The sequence below is a fragment of the Nuphar pumila genome, chromosome 2 (assembly GCF_984573655.1).
Source record: "Nuphar pumila chromosome 2, dmNupPumi1.hap1.1, whole genome shotgun sequence".
NCBI lineage: Eukaryota > Viridiplantae > Streptophyta > Magnoliopsida > Nymphaeales > Nymphaeaceae > Nuphar > Nuphar pumila.
The window spans coordinates 143,193,813-143,215,673 of NC_143250.1; the positions used below are offsets into that span (position 1 = coordinate 143,193,813).

General features: G+C 37.2%; 1 protein-coding gene across 2 annotated transcripts; it reads left to right on the top strand.

Moving 5' to 3' along the window:
* The first annotated feature begins 600 nt into the window (after positions 1-600).
* On the top strand, positions 601-16,489 carry LOC149847416 (uncharacterized). 2 transcript variants are annotated; one of them, XM_089998413.1, is made up of 9 exons: positions 601-696; positions 1,119-1,383; positions 2,987-3,107; positions 6,237-6,398; positions 14,053-14,099; positions 14,959-15,106; positions 15,929-16,001; positions 16,075-16,157; positions 16,353-16,489. In XM_089998413.1, coding segments are annotated over exons 1-8 (879 nt in total). In that variant the 5' UTR covers positions 601-694; the 3' UTR covers positions 16,136-16,157; positions 16,353-16,489. The 2 variants fall into 2 exon arrangements, with proteins under 2 accessions (XP_089854539.1, XP_089854540.1); XM_089998414.1 differs by having other exon boundaries at positions 16,078-16,157.
* Positions 16,490-21,861: the final 5,372 nt, after the last annotated feature.

Genomic DNA, 21,861 nt, shown 5'->3' on the forward strand with positions numbered 1-21,861 from the left:
AAGCGCAGGCAAATTGACATCTCTACCTTCACGAGAAGACCGTTTTACAAAAACCAAATAAGAAGGATTAATTTGTAAAAAGTGAATAAAATAACTATACTCTCATGTGATATCCCATGTGGTAAGCTGGGTCCTGTGCCAAGCTGAAGGCCCAGGTTCGAATCCCTCTGCCACATAGGGCTGGTAGGGGTCTGCCTAACCCCAGCTTGCCTTTCAAAAAATTAAAAAAAAACTATACTCTCATTGAAACCAATTTGCAAAAAACAAATAAAGTATGGACTGATTTGTAAAGAGGGTTAACACATTCCATAGGCTATAATAGTTGTTTTTATTAATATATAACCATGCTCAACACCTAATGGTGGTTAGCTTCACGGCAACCTAACCGAAGGACTATTTTGCACTAACGGTGCAAAAGTTGGGAGCCAATTTGCAAAATGTTAAAAGTCGAAGACTATTTTGAAAATTTTCATTAAGATAGGGCTTGTTTTGCAAAAACTCCTAAAAATGACAAAAAGCCCTCCTGGGGCAACTCACCACCTTTATTGTGTTCCTATACACTCCACAAAAGTCTCCCTCCCACACCCTCTTATTGGTTTTAATTCAGGTTCTGAACGTAATTTCCTGTCTTGGAATAGGGAAAGGGTCTCTCTCGATGGCGTTTCAACTTCAAGAATGCCGATCATGAGAATTCATGTAAATCTTCCTACCCAAGTAATTTCTGTGGTTTGTAAATGGGTCTTAACGTGTTCTTTAATCTTCCCGATGCTCGAGAACGTAATTCAACAAGCCTATGCTCAATATTGTGTGCGCACCATCTTTTCTATTTGCTTACTTCTTGGGTTGATGTATGAGATAGATAGCTTTTATGATGTCTATTGGCGTAACATGGTTGATTTTGAATCTGTTAATCAACGTTTTTGTAAGTTTCGGTTTGTGTTTTAGGCATTATAGTAGCGTTGATGGTACTTCACTTTCACTTTGGCACACATAGAGAGGATAGCTCGATCAGAATTACACTGTTTACATTTTTTGGTTCTGTTTGCTGGTGTCTGTAGTCTGTACCATGGTGTAGATTGGTTGTTTCACTTTGACACACACATTTTACTTGGGCACAGGCATGTTGGAAATGTGGGTGTGCTTCGATTGACTTCGTGGTGTGAGACTCTGCTTTGTGCGGTTTTCATGGCGAAGAACTTTGAGGGGTTTGTGGCTATCTTTGGAGAATGCGAGCCCGAATGGTCGAACGCGAGCTCGACTCCTTTACGGAAGCACATTTTCTACATTCATTCATTGGATGCCTCAAGACTATGCATACAGGCAACAGATTTCCACTCTAACACATTCCAGGCAATCCAGACTGTACACCAACTTGAGGACTTGGTGGGCGAACTTCTTTTTCCGTCCCTCCTTTCTCTCTTTTTTTTTTAAATAATTTTTTTAGCAGTTATTGTGGCAAATTTTTCATAGATTTTACTTTAGGCAAATGTTCCTAATTAGTTTTTCTTGATAATGATGGTTGCATTTCTCTGTCTTTTGATAACCATGAAGCTAGCTCAATTATCCAAGGGATGATTCCAGGTTGCACCAGTGACCAATCTTGGGTCATCAAACTCCAAATGGACGAGGTGGATTAAACATATTGGAAATGATGTTTTTTTTTTTCCCTAATATGTTTACCCTTTTCAATTCACACCCTTATGTGAAACTATTACCATGTTATTAGATGTGAATTCCTTCATTGTTTCTATGGAGGGATGGTCTTAGTTCAGAAGCATTGATACCATGATGCCATTTTTAAAAAATCTTAGGCATTTGCAGTTGTTATGAGAGTTTTTAATGTGAAACATACTTTTTTAGGCATAAAATGTTGTCCTGGTCAAAGTATGGTGATCCAAATGGCCTCTAGATGGGCAAGGATTGTATCCGAGGAATTTCTTTCGCACTCCATCAAGTTGATGAATTGGTATCTGTCGGTTCTGTTGCATAAAGAATGATATCTTTTTGTGAAGTAAAGGCTGTAAGACCAAATTCGTTTTTAAATTATATTTGGCCATCATAGCCACCATTTTGGTATCTTTTTCATCCTGTAACAGGTTGTTGTTTGCGTTGTATTTAGCTATATAAAAAAAAAACAGTTGCAGTTGCATATACCATTACCATAATGACCTCTCACTTTTGGTGCTATATCTTATCTAAATACTAGAAATCTTTATATAGTTTTCTTACAATTACTATTACTGTAAAGGTCTCATCCTTTTGGTTCTCTATCTTAACTAAATTTTTTGAAGTCTTTCTATAATTTTTCTTTGCATGATATGATAATTTATATACTCGGAATATGAGTCTCCTAGAGCAATCATATTATTAGTGGAATGAACTGAAAGTTGCTATGGCCTTGTACACTATCTTTTGGACATGTTAATGATTATTTTTTTCCAATTGTACTTTATGTTTGCTTTGAAAGATAAAAAATTTCTACAGAAGCTCTGGGGATGTATTCAACTTCATTTAATTTTTCTTGGATAGGATTAATAAAAAAATTCATAAACCTTACTGTTATTTTCTTTCTGCTGATAATCATGCATACACTCCTTGGTGCATTTGATTTTTCTTATTATATTAAAGTTGGGACTTTGATGCCCAGATATCTTCTAATTATTTAGGAACATGTTCCTGTATAACTTTATGGCACTTGCATTATAGTGATTATCTATATAAGCACCACTTTGCTGAAGATTGGTCTAACATTTGGACTTTGTGGCCGATCATGCATCTATCAGTATAAAGTGTTCATTAACCATTATTTGCACAAGCCTTCCCTTCAAGAAAAAAGGTTTTTCATAGACTATTGGAATAAGCGTAATATAATTCTACTGTTCTGGCTCAGTCACCATTCATTGACTTGGTTATTTAAGTTTTTTTCCCCTTTTTGATTGCTGGTTCCAAAATCTAATGAAATGCTATTGTATTCCCTGCCATGCAGAAGGATGATGTTGGAGTTGGTGGTTCCTGGCTAGACTTTCTCGATTATCTTGTGAAATCTGTATCATCAACTAATGTTAAGCTTGTGCTGGAAGGGCCTCCAAAATCAGTTGGTGATTATGGTGACTCCCTTCTTCATTACTTTTTTTTTCCTGTTGATAGAACCATGTCGTTGCATATGATTCACACTTAAAAAGAAATAACCAATCTGATTGGAGTCTCTCATTTTCTCTGGACTGGAAGCTGATCTCTTGAATCACATCATAAATGGTTGTAGTTCTCCATGCTGAATACGAAAGAACTCTGACTGTTGGAAGTAATGAGGTATTGGGATATGGAAACACTTTGAGGTAGCTCCCCTTCTAGTAAAAGGGAAGCTGTTACTTTTGCATTAATGATGGAATGAATTGCATATGAAATGATAGGATGTAACTGAGATTATCGAGCGTTAAGTGTTTATCACTCTTTAGCAACTTGTTGCAGCTGCAACTTCCGACACAATTATCAGATCCACTAAGGCAAAACTATTTCACCAGGACACTCCAATTTGGCCTACTTACTGGAGCTGAATAGTTCGACACCTCAGCACTTAACATATGTGATATGACACACTATGGCACAGTGGAAGGCTGGTTGACACGTATTTTATAATATCTGTCTGTATCATTCTTTTGATACAAACATTACCTTTCACTGAGTTGAAGATATAAAAGCAAAGCCAGCCACTATATCTGATAATTATGTTTGCCCTTTTCTGCTTTGTAAAACAACTATGATTGATTGCGTGATCCTATTACTGAATCTTGTTCACTTGTTTATTGTGTGTATCTATGTATGTGTACTTGTATTCTTGTTAAAAAAAATTGCCACTTGTGTCAGTGCTGTATTTCATTCCATATCAGATCCTCATACAAAAATGCAAAATTAATTCCATGTGTAATTGATCTGAGATGAAGTAACAAAAACACACATTACCTTTGTTTATGTGTCCTAAATCTCAGATAAATTGTGTTGTATTGCTTGTCTCAGAGTTGTACTCTCTTCCTGTACCAGTGAATCCTCATGGTGTAAGAGAACAGTAATTCTGTTTGATGGATATTAATTGTACCAACAGTGAGGATGCATTAACCTTTACATCTATGTTGTTAGTTAATTAATTAAAAGGTGATTTATCAGGCTAAATGGCATTGATAATCAACTGTTTTTTCAATAGTTATAAAACCTGGCTAAATATGCTCCCATCTCGTGTCTCTTGCCTGTTGAACATTGACATGGGAAAACATGTGGTGGAGACCGAAGATGCTAATAGGCAATCAGGGCTTGCTCTGTTTTAGTCTTTTAGATGGACTAGAGCCTGCATGGCGTGCTTAGTTTGCTTACAATTGTATGTTTCTTTAGTATTCTTCCTGATATCAAGGGAATAACCCAGTGTTGTAAATATTGTACTATATCATACAATATGGTATGATATATATCGTTACTTTTGGGTTTTGTGTTACGATACAGACTCGTATTGCGATACAAGTGTGTATCATACGATACACTCCTATATCGTGTCATATCTTACGATACAAGGTGTATCGTACGATATACCTTCAGCGCACTTTAAAAAAGCCGAAAGTTATTTTTTTTCATTTTGGGTTTTAGATACGTTTTGAGGGCTGACTTCCCCATTTGTCTAGAGGCCATTAGAAGTGCATTTTCACAGTTTTTTCACCCAAAGAAGTGGGTTAAGGTAAAAAAAATACATTTTCACCATTTTCTCACTCAAGAAAATAGGTTAAGGTAAAAGATCTTTATTATGAGTACAATTACAAAGCTACTCTCCAAAAAAAATTTGTCTCGGGGTCGCTGACCCCCTACACCCCCTGCCAACTTGCCGCGAAGTTGGATCTGTGAAAATAAAAAATTTATGTCAATGTAGAAATCAGGCTCCACACTCCTCCAACAAAGATGATCCTGCATGGCAATAGGGCACTCAAGTAATTAGTGAAAATCGAGTGTAAATATTTTCATAATATTTTTGTTTATGTAATATTTTTCCTAAGATCCCCTTTTGTCCTATTCATGTCATACATCTCCTTTATTTGCCCAGTCAATTACGACGATTCATAATTGGGGTAATAATTGTTACCCGTTTGGGGCATGCGACGAAACAACAAGAACTATGTTCTGCGGAACCGTTGCTATTTCATTCCATTCTATTCAACAATTGATAAAGTATGAGTCTTGTGGTAGGTTCTTAATTGCAAGATATTGAATATTTTGCATTGTTCTTGTGAGATGGTTGATGTTTGATGATGTTTTATGCAGCTCATAGAGACATAAATGCTTCATATGTGATTTTATGGTTGTATTTTGTGCAATTCATCAGTGTTTCATATGATATGATTTTTTAAAAATTTTCGCTATTTTTTCTGATTTTTTGGAAATTTTTATTAAAAATTTACGATTTAAAATTTTTGCTATTTTTTCTGATTTTTTGGAAATTTTTATTAGAAATTTACGATACGTTTACGATACGATATGGTGTTACTTTGGGCCCGACCGATATGGGTAACGATACAATACTTACTACCTTGGAATAACCAACTGTTTCAGGATTAACTTCACTTTTTTACTATTTGTTCATCAATTGACTGAAGCTACAATTGATCACCGGATGAGAAAACTGATAATAAGTTGCTAATGTTTGCAGTGCAATCTGTTCTATATTTACAGTTGTAGATATATATCTATAAAACCAGCTTTGGTTCACTAGGATTATCCTTTTGAAGCATTGCCTGATGGTTGTCATTCTTTTGCAAATTGCTTGAGAGTAGCACTAAGCAGCTTTTTGTTTTTGCTGTATTTGTGATTGGTGGTGGAACTCTGTTACTCTCTTAACGAGACTTGCAGTGAACATGTTTGCTAATTTCTCACAGAATTGGATAGATGAAAAATGAAAGGCTGAGAACTGTTTTTTTTTCCAAATTGATTGTTCATAAGTTCATAACCCATAAGTTATTGGTTTTGGCTAAACTTATTTGGATTCAGACTGCTTTCTTCTTCTAATGTGGTTCCTTTAATAGACATCTTTATGTTGCTTAGGGCCAAAATCAGACCTACACATCTGTAAGTTAGATTAACCAACGTTCATGCACTTATCTACTTCACAATGCATGAATAAATGGCATTGGTCGTTTTCTTTGTTCATTTGTACCATTCAGGTTCCATCTGATGTTTTTTCATTGTGCATTTGTACCATTCAGGTGCCACATTTGCAAAGCTAACAGCCCAGGTATCTAAAGGAATGCCTCGGATATCTGTATCTCTTGAAAGGCTCTCTGAGTCATCTGCCAAGGATGCTATTTCAAATATTGGAGTGGAGCTGTACAGAGGCTATAAGAGAAAATGCAGCGATGTTGCTAGAGGTTGTTAAAATTTGTCTGAAAATATAATATCTACTGGTCATCTCTTCTAGGCTTTCAATCTTGTATGGCTGCAAGGGCCTTTTGTTTTATTACAACAATTTAAGTTTCTTGTTATGTTGCTAGTGTTAAAATATGTAATCTCATATGTAATCTCATAGGCATGTACTTTTTTTTAGTTAGTTTTTAGTTAGCCTTAGTTAGAACTTAACTAGAAATTAGGTTAGATTTCATTTTTTGGACATCCATAGCCTCTACCTTTTTGACTAGTCAAAAAGCACTCCTCAAGAGAGTCGTTGGACTCCCAACAACTCTAAATAGAGCCGTTGGGAGCCCAATGACTCCCTTAAAGGCTTCTCTACTTCCTCTATAAATATGGGGTCCTATTTCCCTTTGTAGTTATTCTTTTAGTTGGGATTTCTCCCACTTTAATGAAGTTTTTCCTCTCCTTTTTTTCGTGTATACCCTTTTTTGGGTATTTTGTGTGGTTTTGTGTTTGAACCCTCTTTGAGGAGCCTTTTGGTCCTTGTAATCTCCTTGTGAGTATTTGTTGAGAAATACTTTTATTGTGGGTTATTTTTTCTTTCATGGTATCAAAGCGAGGTTGAAGCAATCAATACAAATTCTTTTCGTGCATTGGGAAATGTGCCATTCAAGTTTTCTTCACGAGAGTGAAGCCTCTTTGAAGGAGTGGTCATGTGTAACCTTGAAAGCTTGGAGGGCTACTTATTCTTGCTCTTTGTGGTAGAGTATTCTTCTCTTTTACTCATTTATTTTTTCCTTCTCAAGTTTGTAAAATGGATTACAATGATAATGTCACCATTAAGCCCATAAAACTCAACGATTCAAATTATGTAACATGGGCTTCTATCATGAAGCACCTTATTTGGGGAAAAGGTTTATAGGGATTAGTGGATGGAACCGATGAGGAACCTAAATTAATTCTCACCAAAGAACGAGGAAGAAAAGTACCTCTTTCAGAGGTAGAAAAAGCCAAAGCCATCTCCACATATGAGAAAAAGTGGAAAGAATGGAGAATGGACCACACCAAAATCATGTCTTGGCTTATATCTAGTCTTGATATAAAGAAGTGTTCAAGTCTTGCAAAATTTGAACTTGCCAATGATGCTTGAGATTATCTCAAGAGAATGTACTCTCTTAAAGATATTGCCCACATATGTAATCTTCAAGAAAAGGTCCGCAATATGGTTCAAGAAAATAAAAGTATTAGAGAATACTACAATAGCTTGTCCGAGCTATGAAAAAAATTAGCTCTCCTTGAACCAAAGTGGCATTGTCCACAAGACATTGAGCTTCGCCAAAATCAAGTAAATGCGGAGCATTTATTTTAATTTATTAATGGGTTGAGTTCAGAATTTGAATCAACCAAATCCGCTCTTCTACATTGGGAAAAAGTTCCCTCCATTGAAGACACAATTGAAGAAAAGTATGGAAGAGAATAGACTCAAGAAAAGAGTCTCCAAAAGTGATGACGATACAATTTTAGTCGTATCTAGACCAGGAAATCATATTTGCTCATATAAACCTCCACATGTTGGGAGGACAAATGATGAAAGACAAGGAAACGACTTTGAAAAAAGAAAAGTCATTTGCTATTATTGTTGTAAACCGGGACATGTCAAGATTTACTGTCCAAAGCTAAAAAGGCCTTACGAAAAGAAGGTAGCTTCAGTCGAATCTTCAGAGGAATCAAGTGAGACATCTATTGAAAACATGTCTCTAACTCAATTGGTGGAGGCACTGCAACCACTTCTCAAAGGAGCTTCTTCCTCTGCCGGAACGGCTGTTTCCGACGTTTACGATCCCGGTAAATCTCTTTGGCTTCTTGACTCAGGTACTTCATTTCATATGACACCAAACATAAAATTACTATCACAATGTTATAATTCAAGTGGATCAAGTGTTTTTATTGAAGATGGAATGCCTCTTGAGATAAAAGGAATAGGGAATTTTGAAAATATTTCTCAAAACTCAAAAGGTTTTTGTGTTCCAAAAATTAGATATATTCCTAAACTTAATTTAAATCTTTTATCTGTTTCTCAATTAACTGACCATGGGTGTAATGTTTCATTCTCTTCTCGTGATTGTCGTGTACAAGATCATCAGTCAGGGAAGCTGATTGGGGAAGGCCATAGAGAAGGAGGCTTATAATATATGGATTTTTTGAAAATACCCAAGAATACACTATGTTGCAATGTTCAAAAATTAGGCTTGGATCTTTTCCACCAAAGGTTTGGTCATCCTTGTATGTCCAAGTTTAAATTTTTTCCAAACATGATTTTTTTTTTGTAATTTTGAAACTTTTACATGTGAAAAATGTATTCTTAGAAAAATGAAAAGTCTACCTTTTCAGGAAAGAACTTTTATTTCTACACGACCACTTGAGTTGATACATTCTGATGTTTGGGGTCTTGCACCGATTATATCAAAAGGTAGTTTTTTGTATTATGTGATCTTTGTAGATGACTTTACACGACATACTTGGATTTATTTTCTTAAACATAAGTTCAAAGTATTTTTGTTTTTTCAAATATTTCACAATACGGTCAAAAATCAATTTAAGAATGATATTTCAATATTTCACACTGATTCAGGGGGGGAATTCTTATCAAAAGAATTTAAAGAATATTTGAATTCATATGGGATTTCACATAAAAAATCTTGCCCCTATAACCCTCAATAGAATGAGTTAGCTGAAAGAAAACACAGGCACATTGTAGAAACAACAAGGACATTACTTGTTACACATCAAGTTCCCAAAGTTTTTTGGGCCGAAGCTATTTTAACTATTGTATATCTTATTAATAGAATGCCCTCATCCTCGATAAACAATATTTCTCCCAGTGAAAAGCTTTATAAACAAACTCCAGATTATTTTAGATTAAGGGTATTTGGGTGCAAATGCTTTGTATTTACAGATAAGAATGATAAATTCTCTCCACGTGTTATTCCATGTGCTTTTTTTAGGATACACAAGTCATCAAAAAGGTTACAAATGTTTCGATCCTAAAACCAAAAAATTATACGTTTCAAGAAATGTATCCTTTTTAGAAAATGAAAGTTTTTTTTAAAGCAAAAACTCTACCGAAATAGATGAGTATTCCTTCTTATTAGACCTAGTTCCAAGGGATAATAAAGGAGAAGTTGATAAGGATGATCAAATTGATGACTGATTCAGAACCAGTTAATAGCAATCAGGACTCCATTCAATACTCTAGATGAGGAAACTTAGAAAGACCATGTGCCCTTGAAAAATACACAAAGGAACAAGAACCTGTCTTCTACTAGGAAATCCACTAGGATCTCGAAAATCCCTGAAAAGTTTGTGTCATACGAGTCTTTTTCACTAAAATATCTAGCTTTCATTGCCTTAATTCACTCTTATGAAGAACCTTCTAGTTATGCTATAGCTAAAGATCAACTTGAATGGGTCAAAGCTATGAAAGTTGAATTAGAAGCCTTAGAAAAAGCAAACACTTGGACCATTTAAGATATTCCACCCAACAAAAAACCTATTGGTTGTCGCTGAGTGTACAAGGTTAAAACCAAGAGTGATGGCACTCTTGAGAGGTTCAAGGCTCGGTTGGTTGCCAAAGGCTATTCCCAAGAATATGGAATAGATTATGAAGAAACCTTTGCCCCGGTAGCTAAAATGACCATTGTTAGAATCTTAATAGCTCTTGCATCCATAAAGAAATGACATATCTTTCAAATGGATGTTAAAAATGCATTTCTGAATGAAAATTTAGCTGAAGAAGTGTACATGGATTCCGCACCAGGAATTAGTGTCCCTAAAGGGAAAACTCTTCGCCTGAATAAGGCTTTGTATGGTTTCAAACAAGCTCTGAAAGCTTGATATGATAAGTTTAGCAAGGTCATGATTGATTTTGGTTTTAAATCTTGTCTTCCTGACAAAACTTTATTTGTTAAGAATTCTAATGCAGGTATTATTATACTTCTTCTCTATGTTGACGACATGATCATCACTGAAAGTGATAAACAGAGAGTTTACAATATTAAAAAGTTTCTCAAAGCACATTTTAAAATGAGTGATTTGGTTTTTTTGAAATACTTTCTTGGTATAGAAGTTGCATACTCATCTAGAGGATATCATCTAGAGGATATTTGTTAACTCAATCTAAGTTTGCCTTGGATATTGTTGGCAGGTCAGACACTTCAGATGAAAGACACGTTGGCACTCTCGAAGTTGTAAATGTAAAAATTAAGATTGATGATGGAGAGTCACTTGTGAATCCAACTCCTTATAGACAACTCGTCGGGGCACTATCGTATCTTTCTATTATAAGACCTGACATTACACATGTTGTCCATATAGCTAGTCAATTTCAGCATGCCTCAACTTCTGTTCATATGGGAGCAGTTTTGCGTATTATTAGATATATTAAAAAGTCTATTTTTCGAGGTCTATTTTTGTCTGCTTCCTCTAACCTAGAACTTCTTGCTTATATTGATGCAAATTGGGGTGGTGATCCAAATGACCACCACTCAACTACTGGTTTTTGTGTCTTATTGGGAGAATCTTTGGTGTCATGGCGATGCAAGAAGCAACTAAAAATCTCTCTCTCATCAACAAAGGCTGAATACATGACAATGACTACAACCACTATGGAAGTAGTTTGACTTCGACGTCTACTCTTTGACATGGGAGTCGAAAGTCCAGGAGCATCAAATTTGTGCTGTGACAACAAGAGCTCTATCTATATTGCCAGCAATCGAATATTCTACGAACTTACCAAGCATATAGAGATGGATTGTCACTATGTACGAGAGAAATTTTTGCGCGACATCATCAATCTTCCCTATGTCTCATCAGAATATCAGTTGGCAGATTTCTTTACCAAACCTCTCGTTGCTCCTAAATTTCACTTTCTCTTAGACAAACTTTCGGTTATCCAGCCATAAGTTTGAGGGGGAGTGTTAAAATATGTAATCTGATAGGCATGTACTTTTTTTCTTTTCTTAGTTTTTAGTTAGCCTTAGTTAGAACTTAACTAGAAATTAGGTTAGATTTCATTTTTTGGACATCCATAGCCTCTACCTTTTTGACTAGTCAAAAGGTGCTTTTTGACTATAGTAAAAAAGCATCCTCAAGTGAGTCGTTGGACTCCCAGCTCTAAATAGAGCTGTTGGGAGCCCAATGACTCCCTTAAAGGCTTCTCTACTTCCTCTATGAATATGGGGTCCTATTCCCTTTTGTAATTATTCTTTTAGTTGGGATTTCTTCCACTTTAATGAAGTTTTTCCTCTCCTTTTTTCGTGTATACCCTTTTTTGGGTATTTTGTGTGGTTTTGTGTCTGAGCCCTCTTTGAGGAGCCTTTCGGTCCTTGTAATCTCCTCGTGAGTATTTGTTGAGAAATACTTTTATTGTGGGTTATTCTTTCTTTCAGCTAGTAAGTTGAATTTGCTTTCATGCTGGGAGTATTTAAAGCTATCCGATTATAAGTTGCCCAAATATGTTACCAGATAACTGTTATGAACATCTTATTTGCTGGCAGAGCGAAGCACATGTCGATTTATATCATTGGTAACAATCAAATTGTTAGTTATCTATGATTTATATGAATTTAGTTGGCAGCCATTGTTTTAATTCCATCACTTGGTAGTTGATTATTAGAGGGCTTCCCGGAGGTGTGAAAGTATGTAAAGTTATTTTTGCATGCTTTTCTTGTTGTAAATCAACTACATTTGCCATTGTATTTGTGGTTCACCATTTTGCCTCTCATTCACGTTCCAGTTCTGTCTTGTTGGATCTTATCAAACAAAAGTATGGGTCAAGGCATCAAGCCTGTGTTCCCCAAAATTTAAGCAGCATGGGTTAAATTACATGTTTTTCATTCTTTCCTTTTAGAAGGCTTGGGTCTGTGAGTCAAATTGAAGAAACATCAACATGAGACAAATAACATGTTCTGAAACAACATTCTTGGTATAAAGGCTAATAGTCTGTTTTTTCCAATCAAGTTGGACACATGAAGAGGTAATGAGGCCACATGCTAAATAAGAAGCATAGAATAATATCAACATCAGCTAAGTTATGAAGGATGGCATAGAAGATGTCTAAATGCATGCTTGCTAAAATAAAAATAAAGAAAAAGCTGGAACGTTATAAGACTTATTAATAATCAGATGAATCCAGTGGATGACAGTAGATAGGTGAAGGGTGTAATTTAAGGCAACAATTGGAGGACATCTACAAGAAAAAGTACTCTACAAGTCATGGGTTCCATGAGAAGCCAGCTGTCATTCATGACAATTTAAAAAAACTTGGATGCATGAGTGCAGGTATATATCTATATCTATATATTATATTATATTATATGTACATATATACACACATATGTGTGTGGGTGTGTGTGCCTGTATGAATGTATATTTCTATATGTATATGTATGCACATGCGTGTGTGTGTGTGTGTGTGTGTGTGTGTGTGTGTGTATGTGTAATGTGTATATATATGTATATGTATTCCATAAAATGCATTTATAGTATAATTACACAATTATAAGCTCTTTTAAGTTTATGTCATATAGGTGTGGGCACGACACAGGTGCTTTGGGGGTGCAGAAGCACCCATTTTACATAGCAAACCAGTTTCTGCATCATTCTCTTTGCTACATGGTAAGGAACATGAATATTGGAATCTGGAATCCACATGTACTCTGATCAAATTGTAAAAAGATGAACAAAAAAAGTAGCTATTCATTTGTTAGTAAATCAGTCATCTGGGCCAGCAAAAGAAATCTGGTTCCCATTCCATGAGTAATTTGGCAGTTTTGTTGCCAACATGCTTTACATATGGATGGCTTGTTTGATTTTGGAGAAGCACATCTCTATTCCACTGGAGAATAGCATTGTTCTCCATGGTCACTTTTTGACTTTTAGAAGTATTGCAGATTGCCAGATATTCAGTTTGCTCTAGTCCAGCCTTTGCTCAAAGAGATGATGTGGTGTGGTTTTTCCTGGGTCTAGGATACTGTGTAGAAAGTACATTGTACGCACTGCATCTTGGTCTCTAACAGCATATGATCAGCAATTGTTAAGATAACATTGCATTGGATGTATAGTAGCTGAATGTCAAAAGGTCATGCAACAAGCAGTTCGTAAAGCTAGAATGATATATATGGGCAGCCGGCAGAGACCTTGCATGGGCAAGTGCCGCATTTATCCTCCATATGATTATTGAGAGTATTTATTACTAAAATACTTGTTTGTTGATTATTTAAAAAAAGAAAAGAAAAAGATGTTTGATTGTTTCTGAATGCTACTGTATAGTATCTGCATAGAATGTTCTGACTGGGAAATTGAAATGCAAGATAAGAAACTTTTTAATTAATAAAGGAGCAGGTCATTTATTGAAGGTCTGCTTACCTCAAATGATATCAAGTTTTTCTTATAGCTGTACTTTTTTCTTGTCCTTCCTGGTCTAAATTTTACAAGAGGCAGCCCTTTTGTTCTTCACAGAAAATGGTTGTTATTCTGCAGCCTCTCTGTTATGCATTTTTGTATTTTTCTTTTTGATTTTTTCTTGGTCCTGGTAACTTTTGCAACCGTGCTTCTGTGATATGTTGATTTGCATTTCTAAAGTGAAGTTTGTTTCTTGCTTTCTTGTGTCAGCAGAGCAAGGACGCACTATTCAATTAACAACCATGCTTTCAGCCGAAAAGGTGAGCTTATGTCTTGTGATGGATGTACCAGTCTTACAAGTTCATACATGCACAGACATATGTACGAATGTCTGTCTGTATGTATATGCATATGCATATGGTCATGTATACATGAGTGTATGGCCTTAAATGCTGGGTCTGGTGAGGATGGCACCATCTTGAAGGTAAACACTCATTCTACCAACATTTGGCTTTGCTTTGGCCAGAAGTTGATGGTGGCTTGCCTGCTTGAATGGTTGCCTTTAATTTCAACACTTAGGCTGGTTTTAAACATTATTTGGCTATGTGAAAGCGCTTTATTTATTCTGGTTCTGTATTTATGCAAAACAATAGCATGCTACTGTCTATCATGGGTGGTGTGACCCTGTTGGTTTCCTACGAGTCTAGGACCTCATGGTAATGGAAAATGCTAGTGTACCACTTATACGATGCACTCTAATGTACAGGAGACCTCTCTCTCTCTCTCTCACACACACAGAGACATGCAAGTACACACATGTGAGTGTGCATGCTTTTCTTACACATAAATTGTGCGTGTAAATGTACAACTTTCAGGACCTTCCACCTGATGAGACATCCATTCCATCTAAAGAGAACAAATTTTTGCCATGTACTTATCCTTTATAGAATCTAGCTGATCTTCTTTTCATACTTTTGGAAGTTTTCTGTTATGGAGCTTGGCTATGAGTTATTAGTTGTTGATTCAAATATAGCACTTATTAATTATGTAGTTGTTTCCCGTAAGATGTTGTATTTTTATTTATCCGAGTTTAATCATGTCACCAGTGGATACTGTAAATTTCTTCTGTGCATAAAAGAAATAATTCCGCAATTAACTAAGGCTTCCATTTTTCCATAGGACAAAAATGATTCATTGAAAGATCAACTTGTGTCCTCCAGTAAAAAGAAACGCAAGTTGACTGCTCCAGACTCTAAGTCTCCTGCTGATTCTGTTTCTCACAGTAGTTTGAATGCACCGGCAAATTCAGAAACAGAAATTTCTGTAGGTGAGTCATCTGCTTGTTAAAGGAAGTTGCTGTTAAAAAATGTGTTATAACTTGCTTGTCTGGCATATCGAATTTAGCATGCTAATATTTCATAATTAGGGTAAAAGATACATCATCATTCTCGTAGAATGGCCTTTTTCTCTTAATTTCTTTGGAGTATGTAATTTTAGCAATTTTAAGATATCATATTTTATCAGATAACGTTCACAAGAAAGCATTTTCATACTATGCATCTGAGACTTTGATGCTTTGGGTGTATTTTTATTTAAATAGCATCTAGCACAAACGAAAGACAAAAATGACTGCCATTGAGATGGTATTGGAATGTTATGAATTTTAATTTTTAAATAACACCATTATGAAGTCATGATAATGTGTATACTTAAGCAGCTAGAAAATAATTAGACTGATTTGGACTCTGGGTGTAACAATAGACAGGAAAGAAAAATGTTATATGGGCACGGGCACAATCTTGTATTTTTTGCTTTTGTACAATAACTATTTTTCTTTTTTGATGATGAGGAACCCTCGCCGAAAGGTGGGTCACTTAATGGGCCCACCCACCTGCAAGGTAATCCTCGGGTGGGGTCACTGACACCCAAGCCCTTATGGAGCCCACCAGTTAAAGGCACCCACACATCCGGCGGGAGTTAAACCTAGGACGAAGGGGTCAGGACCTTCTCCCCAGGATCGCTGCCACTCGGGTGACCTGGGCAGGTGTACTATAACTGGTTATTGTTGGGGAAAATTTTATGTGTGGGTTGGTTATGCCATTGAACAGTCTTCTTCTGTGCTCATTGGTACTCCTATTCATGGTTTCAGATAAGCAACTTAGCCAGAAGGTACCTTCCCTGTCTTCAAATGTGAAGCACAGAGCAATTCCAACTGTACACAGGTAAACATAAGATTATTGTTACTCAGACTTTGGTGATAGCTTCCTAATTCTTGTGCAACGTCTTCTTTTTTAGCAGAGGTAACAAAACAAGAGGTGCCATCTTATCTGACGTGGATGCTGATGCTGATAAGTAATGGATTAACGACTTTGTGCCAGGTTAGTAAGAAGCAGGGCTAGTATTTTTTGGGCATTAGACTTTTCCATAACGGGTTTGTTAGCTTTATTTTCACGGGCATTCTTACACATTTGACTTAACCTGTACATCTGGAATTGTGATTTATCCTCCGTGATTTTAGGATATGCTAACAAATTTTCTTCTGAATGTTCATGTCTGTTTGACATCTATTTCAGCTATGTTGAGGCTTTGCTTATGCATGGGAACTCTGAAAAGATTAGTGTAGATTCTGATGATACATCCTAGGAACTCACTGCTATCTGTGCAGAGCTACTGAGAATACCTACATTTTTGTGTGGTAGATATTAATAAATAATTACCAAAAAAATCATGCTTGTGGTGCCGTGTTAAAGGGGTTGAACCACTAACAGTTAATGGGGGCACCTTCCTCAACACTTTTGTGCATGATCATTAATCATGTCCCTTGATGCAATATGTTCTCTTCATTTCATTTATTTTTCTATTAAGTGCACATTTGGAAGCAAGAAAATGGTAGCAAAAAATTAAGTAGGAAAGAAAGTGTGGCAACTTTTTCATCCCTTCTAAACAAGAGAAATTTTTTGAAAGAAAAGATTTTTATAGGAAAAATTCCTCCACCTGGGGGAGGGGAGGCGGAAGAGTTTTCATATCAAAACTTTTCTTTTTTGCATTAGAGCAACCCCTCGCCTTGGGCTGCCACTCTGTTGTCTTCTTCCATCTTCATCTTCCTCTGGTGCACCTCCATCTTCAGGTGTGTGTGTGTGTGTGTGTGGAAGGGGGGTCTGATTGTTCCTTTTCTTCTTATCTTCCTCCAATAGAGGGGAGAGTTTTCTTATTATACACACAAGGAAAAAATTTTCATTTGGAAAAGTTCTCGTACCAAAACTCTAAGCAAAATTTTCTTATAAGATTTTTTCTTGCTTCCAAACGTGGCCTAAATGTTGTCAAAACAAATTGTCATGATGAGAAAATTGGTTTCCAGCATTCATAAAGAATGCTTGCTTTTCTTCTCTTGTTACTGTCCACATGTCTCAGCCAATTATTATAGACATCAACTATTCAAGGGGCGTTTCTCATCTGTTTTTAATGTTCTATAGAAATTATGCAATCATCCTGGTGCATGTAATTCACCATGCTTCACACAGATTTTCCAGTGCATCCCTCTAACCATAATGTCGAGTGTGATTTTTCTTTCTTATATCGACCTGAAACCCTGGTTCAGGTGGTGGGGTCTGGGAGAGTTCGATGCTCTGCCATGTGGCCACCTTCTGCGGAATCCCCCCCACCCCCACCCACGGAAAATGAGTCTGTGGAAAGCGGGGTTCAGTGTGTAAAATGGGAGTTGCTTTCTACCAGGCATTGTGGGGCCTGCAGAAATGGCACAGGAGCTTATGCATTTTTGCAGAAACTGCCCATTTTCCACGCAATGCAAACTTGCCCTAAAGGATACCAAATGGCAATTTTCGGATGAAAGTGCCATGCCGACACTCCCTTCTCACTATATGGAAATGTGTCACTCTCACTCCCATCTCACCATAGGCGAGACAAACACCCTAGCAATACTATTAGAGAAGTTTGTGCTGGCACAAGTGGGCTCCAGTGTTTCTCACCTCCTCCCTCATTTCACATGGAAATGCCTTCACGCTTCCCCTCATGCAAAGGGATTTTCACGAGAAAGCTGCGTTGATGGGACTTTATACAATATCATGCCCTTTCCCATGAAAGGACGTTCCCTTACCGTGGGAACGAAACGCGTGAGCCTAAGTGCCTTGACATCAAACTGGTAGAATGCTCTTTTATATCACAGATTCTAACAGCATGCTATCCACCTAGGGAAGATTTGGTTGCTTAGCAATAAAATTAATATTATATACTACAAATTGATCTTAACCCAAAAGTAAGATTTCTTCAAATTAAGGATCTGTTTGGGAGCCTTACATTGAGATGGAAATACCATTTCTATGTGTGTCCAAAATGTGGTGTTAAGGATGGAATTGCCAAATACATCCTCTTGTAAATGATGTTGAAATGTGGTGTTGAGGCTGTCAAATCTATTCAGCAATGCAGTGTTTTGGCAACACCATTCCTCCCAAAAAACAGAGTGCATGAGAGCACTTGTGGAAGCTACAACACACACCTCCAGATTCAAGGCTCCCAAACAGAGCCTAAAATGCTCTGTGTTTGTAATTTCATGCCAATAGCTGCATCAACACCATTGTGGTTTCCATGATCACGAGTCAAAATTTTGGGAGGTATTTTTCAGACTGCTTTTGCTGGCATTGCCTTTTCTTTTCTTCCAAAGTTGCATTTTGAAAAGTAGGACTGCTTTTCTTGCAGTACTCAAAGGCAAGACAGAATTTATCAGAAGACTTTTCTTTAGAAAAATAGGAAAAGCAATTTAGATAAAAAATATATTTGCTTCAAAAAACAACTGAAGATAAAGAATGCATGCATCATTTCCACTGATTCTCGACTTTGATAAATGATGAAAGGATGCTTTAATCGAAAGATAAAGCAAAGTTTCATTTTAGAATGAACTTTTGAGTATGTTATTGGTAATTTGTGCATTATTAGTTATGCTTGTGGATGGTTGCCTGTCAAATGTGTTTGGTTACTTGGTCTTGGTGAAGGGTCAACCATGGCTTTAAATAAGTTTAGCTGGTGGGCTCTGTAAGGGCTTGGGTTTCAGTGACCCCACCCGGAGTTTACCTCGCAGGGAGGTGGGCCCATTAAGTGGCCCGGTTCTCAGCGAGGGTTCTAAGAAAGTTTGATATTAGGTTAATCACTGTGTCAAAGTTTTTCAACAGAATATCTTTGTTGGACTATTTTTTATAGATAAAGAACATGCCATCTTACCAAAATCTTATTGAAAGATTGGTTATTAGTTATTATCCCCTTCCTCTAAAGAAAAAAGTTATTACCCCTTGCCTATTAATTTTACCAGCCCAAAAGATTTAAAACCGTTATACTAATAAAGATTTATATTGCTCACATTTTATATTTTTATAAGTTTGCCTTTCTATTTTCCCAAGGAAAATCAATTTTCAAAATATCACAAGATTTTCCCTCGCCATGGTTTTCTTGATCATGAGATTTATGACATTGGTGGAGAGTAGGATGATGAGGCAAGCTGGTGAGGCAAACTGAGGTGGCTGGGGTTGCCGTTGATATCCCAATTCACCAAGTTACACCATAGTAGAGTTGAACATCAATCCAAGTTGATGGGACATTAGTTTTTTTTTGTTCACGAGTAATGGGGAAACCACCCCCGGATATGGTTGCCTTCCCAGCAGTGTAAACCCGTTTAGCCCCTAAGAAGTGCCTTGCTTCGGCACAAACAAAAGACATAATGCCCTTGTCCCTTGTATGCAAAGGTCTGATGCCCATGGGAATGAAACCCTGAGCACCAGTCTAGCAGCCAAGGGCCCCTCTCACTACACCAAACCCCTTAGGGCTAACCTCTTGCAGTAGTTGAAGCTTGGTTTGGTTTAATAAAATCTTTACGATGGTCCAAGACTTAGTAGGGTGAGGTTGGGGAAATTTGCTCAACATGCACTTGTGCTTGGCTACTCTCTCTCTCTCTCTCTCTCTCTCTCTCTCTCTAGCATTACTGAAAGGTGGCATTTCCTTGGTGAGCCGCAATGTAGGAATGAAACGAAAACTTTCACCCTTTCCATTTTACTTTCGCCACAACGAGGACAATATATCATATGCTTCACTTTCTACCATAGAATCCTACAGAAGGAGACCCTGTTTGTGAATGAGTGATTGAGTTGGGCCACAACCTATGTCATACGGTCACTCCATTTTGTCCTCGGTACCCGTGTCAACATTGCGGCATCACCTGAACAGATCATTTTACCTTTCGTACCTACAAGTTTGTATTCAATTTATAATTATATTTTCAGTATATAATATATTCTTTAGATATAGGATATATATATTTTGATTATATTCAATGTATTTTGAATTTATTTTATATTTATGTAATATATATATATATATATATATATATATATAGTCGTGTTCCGTATCCACATTTTTTTAAATGCCATGTCACACCCATATCCGCCCAGGTGACATAGGCCACAACTGATCAGGTGTTTGTGAATGAGTGATTGGGATGGGTTACAACTGATCAGGATTGTCTACAAGGGCTCCACCTCAAGTTGATGGGACATCACAAGTTTTAAACCGGGTCCCTTGCCATAAAGTCGAAGCTGGGTATATTATACTCCACGGTGGGCAAGAGGACCTCAAGGGTTTTACCAACCAGAGGCCAACCAATGTGCTGTCAGTGATAGTTTTTTTATCTTTAGATTATCCAAAAAAAAAAAAAAACTGATCAGGGTTCTTGGATAAACCCATAAATCATCCTCACCATGCATAATTATAGATCGGTGTTTGGGAGCCTGTGTAGCTTATAAAAACTAATGTTGTTAGAATCAATTTCAGACCTGAATTGATTTTCAAAATGTTTCAAACAATGGGCCAATTCAAACTAAAATCAAATCGAACTGAATCTGTCAATTGAATTTTGCTAATTAAAAAATTATATACATACAAATTAAAAATATTAAAGAAAGGGCTTATTCAACGCCCTTCCTGCCTGTTTCGAGGTGAATCGGGACTGAATCGGCTGATTTTATAAGGATGCTGAATGGGCCCATTTATTGAATCAATTTTGAAGTGATTCAATCATTGATGGAAACTAGGGCCATAACGAGTTTTTTTTTTACTCTCCCTCCCCTCTAATGACCAACTGCATATTGGCAGCCCTCCAGTGAGTACCTTTGAGGCAACCCCTGCTCGCTAGAAAGTACGTACACTCAGTTTTGACCTTGTGGCAAGAGACGCCCCCCCTTGAGTTTTGAATGGTGGTTGTCCTATATAATGTGACAAACTAAGGCAGTGTTTGATTCATGGACAGCTCAGGACACACAGACAGTTTGATTTTTTGTTTTTTTTTTCCCAAAAACATTCACACTGTCCTGTCCCACGATATTTCAGAGGGGAGAGAGGAACAGAGTGAGACAAGCAAAAACATCCCACGGGGATAACCTGTCCCATCCGTCTGCCCATCCCGCATTTGGGTGGGTGTATGGGTTGGCGTAGGCACCATGTGGCGGAAGCAGATCAGGTCATGCTGAACATGAGCGTTTTTCCCCATGCCGACATCGTGGCCCGTTTGTTTGTATTTTTGATGAATGCCACATGGTTTTGTTGACTTTTGAGCTTTTAAAAATGCAAATAGGATGGCCACGATGTCAGCATTACAAAAAACGCTCATGTTCAGCATGACCTGATCCGCTTCCCCATGTGGCGGGCATCCCGCAGAGAGCGCTGTCCGTGGGATCAAACACCCCCTAAGGTCACCCCTAACCAGCAAGGCAGAATGCTTGTGGCAAATGCCATAACAAGCTATAATACAGCAACCTTTGCAGTAAAACCTTGCTTGACCACTATGGTGCTTGAAAAACAAGGCTGTTTAAGTAGGGGATTCATGGATGACCTTTGCATCAATCTTAAGTTCTCACGCAGATGGCAGGATTTTCTGGATAAATGACCAAATGGAGTATGATTTGCTACGTATTTCACTTTCACGCCCAACATGAGAGAGAAAACCAGGGGCAGGGGTACTAGCCTCGGACTTTTACCGTGCCGGTCCGGCACAATGACCGGAGGTATGGCAACGCGATCAGGTCT

Coding starts and splice junctions, on each gene's coding strand:
- LOC149847416 (XM_089998413.1), top strand. Junction 1,384..2,986: donor TACACCAACTTGAGGACTTG/GTGGGCGAACTT, acceptor CCTGCCATGCAG/AAGGATGATGTTGGAGTTGG. Junction 6,399..14,052: donor ATGCAGCGATGTTGCTAGAG/GTTGTTAAAATT, acceptor TTGTGTCAGCAG/AGCAAGGACGCACTATTCAA.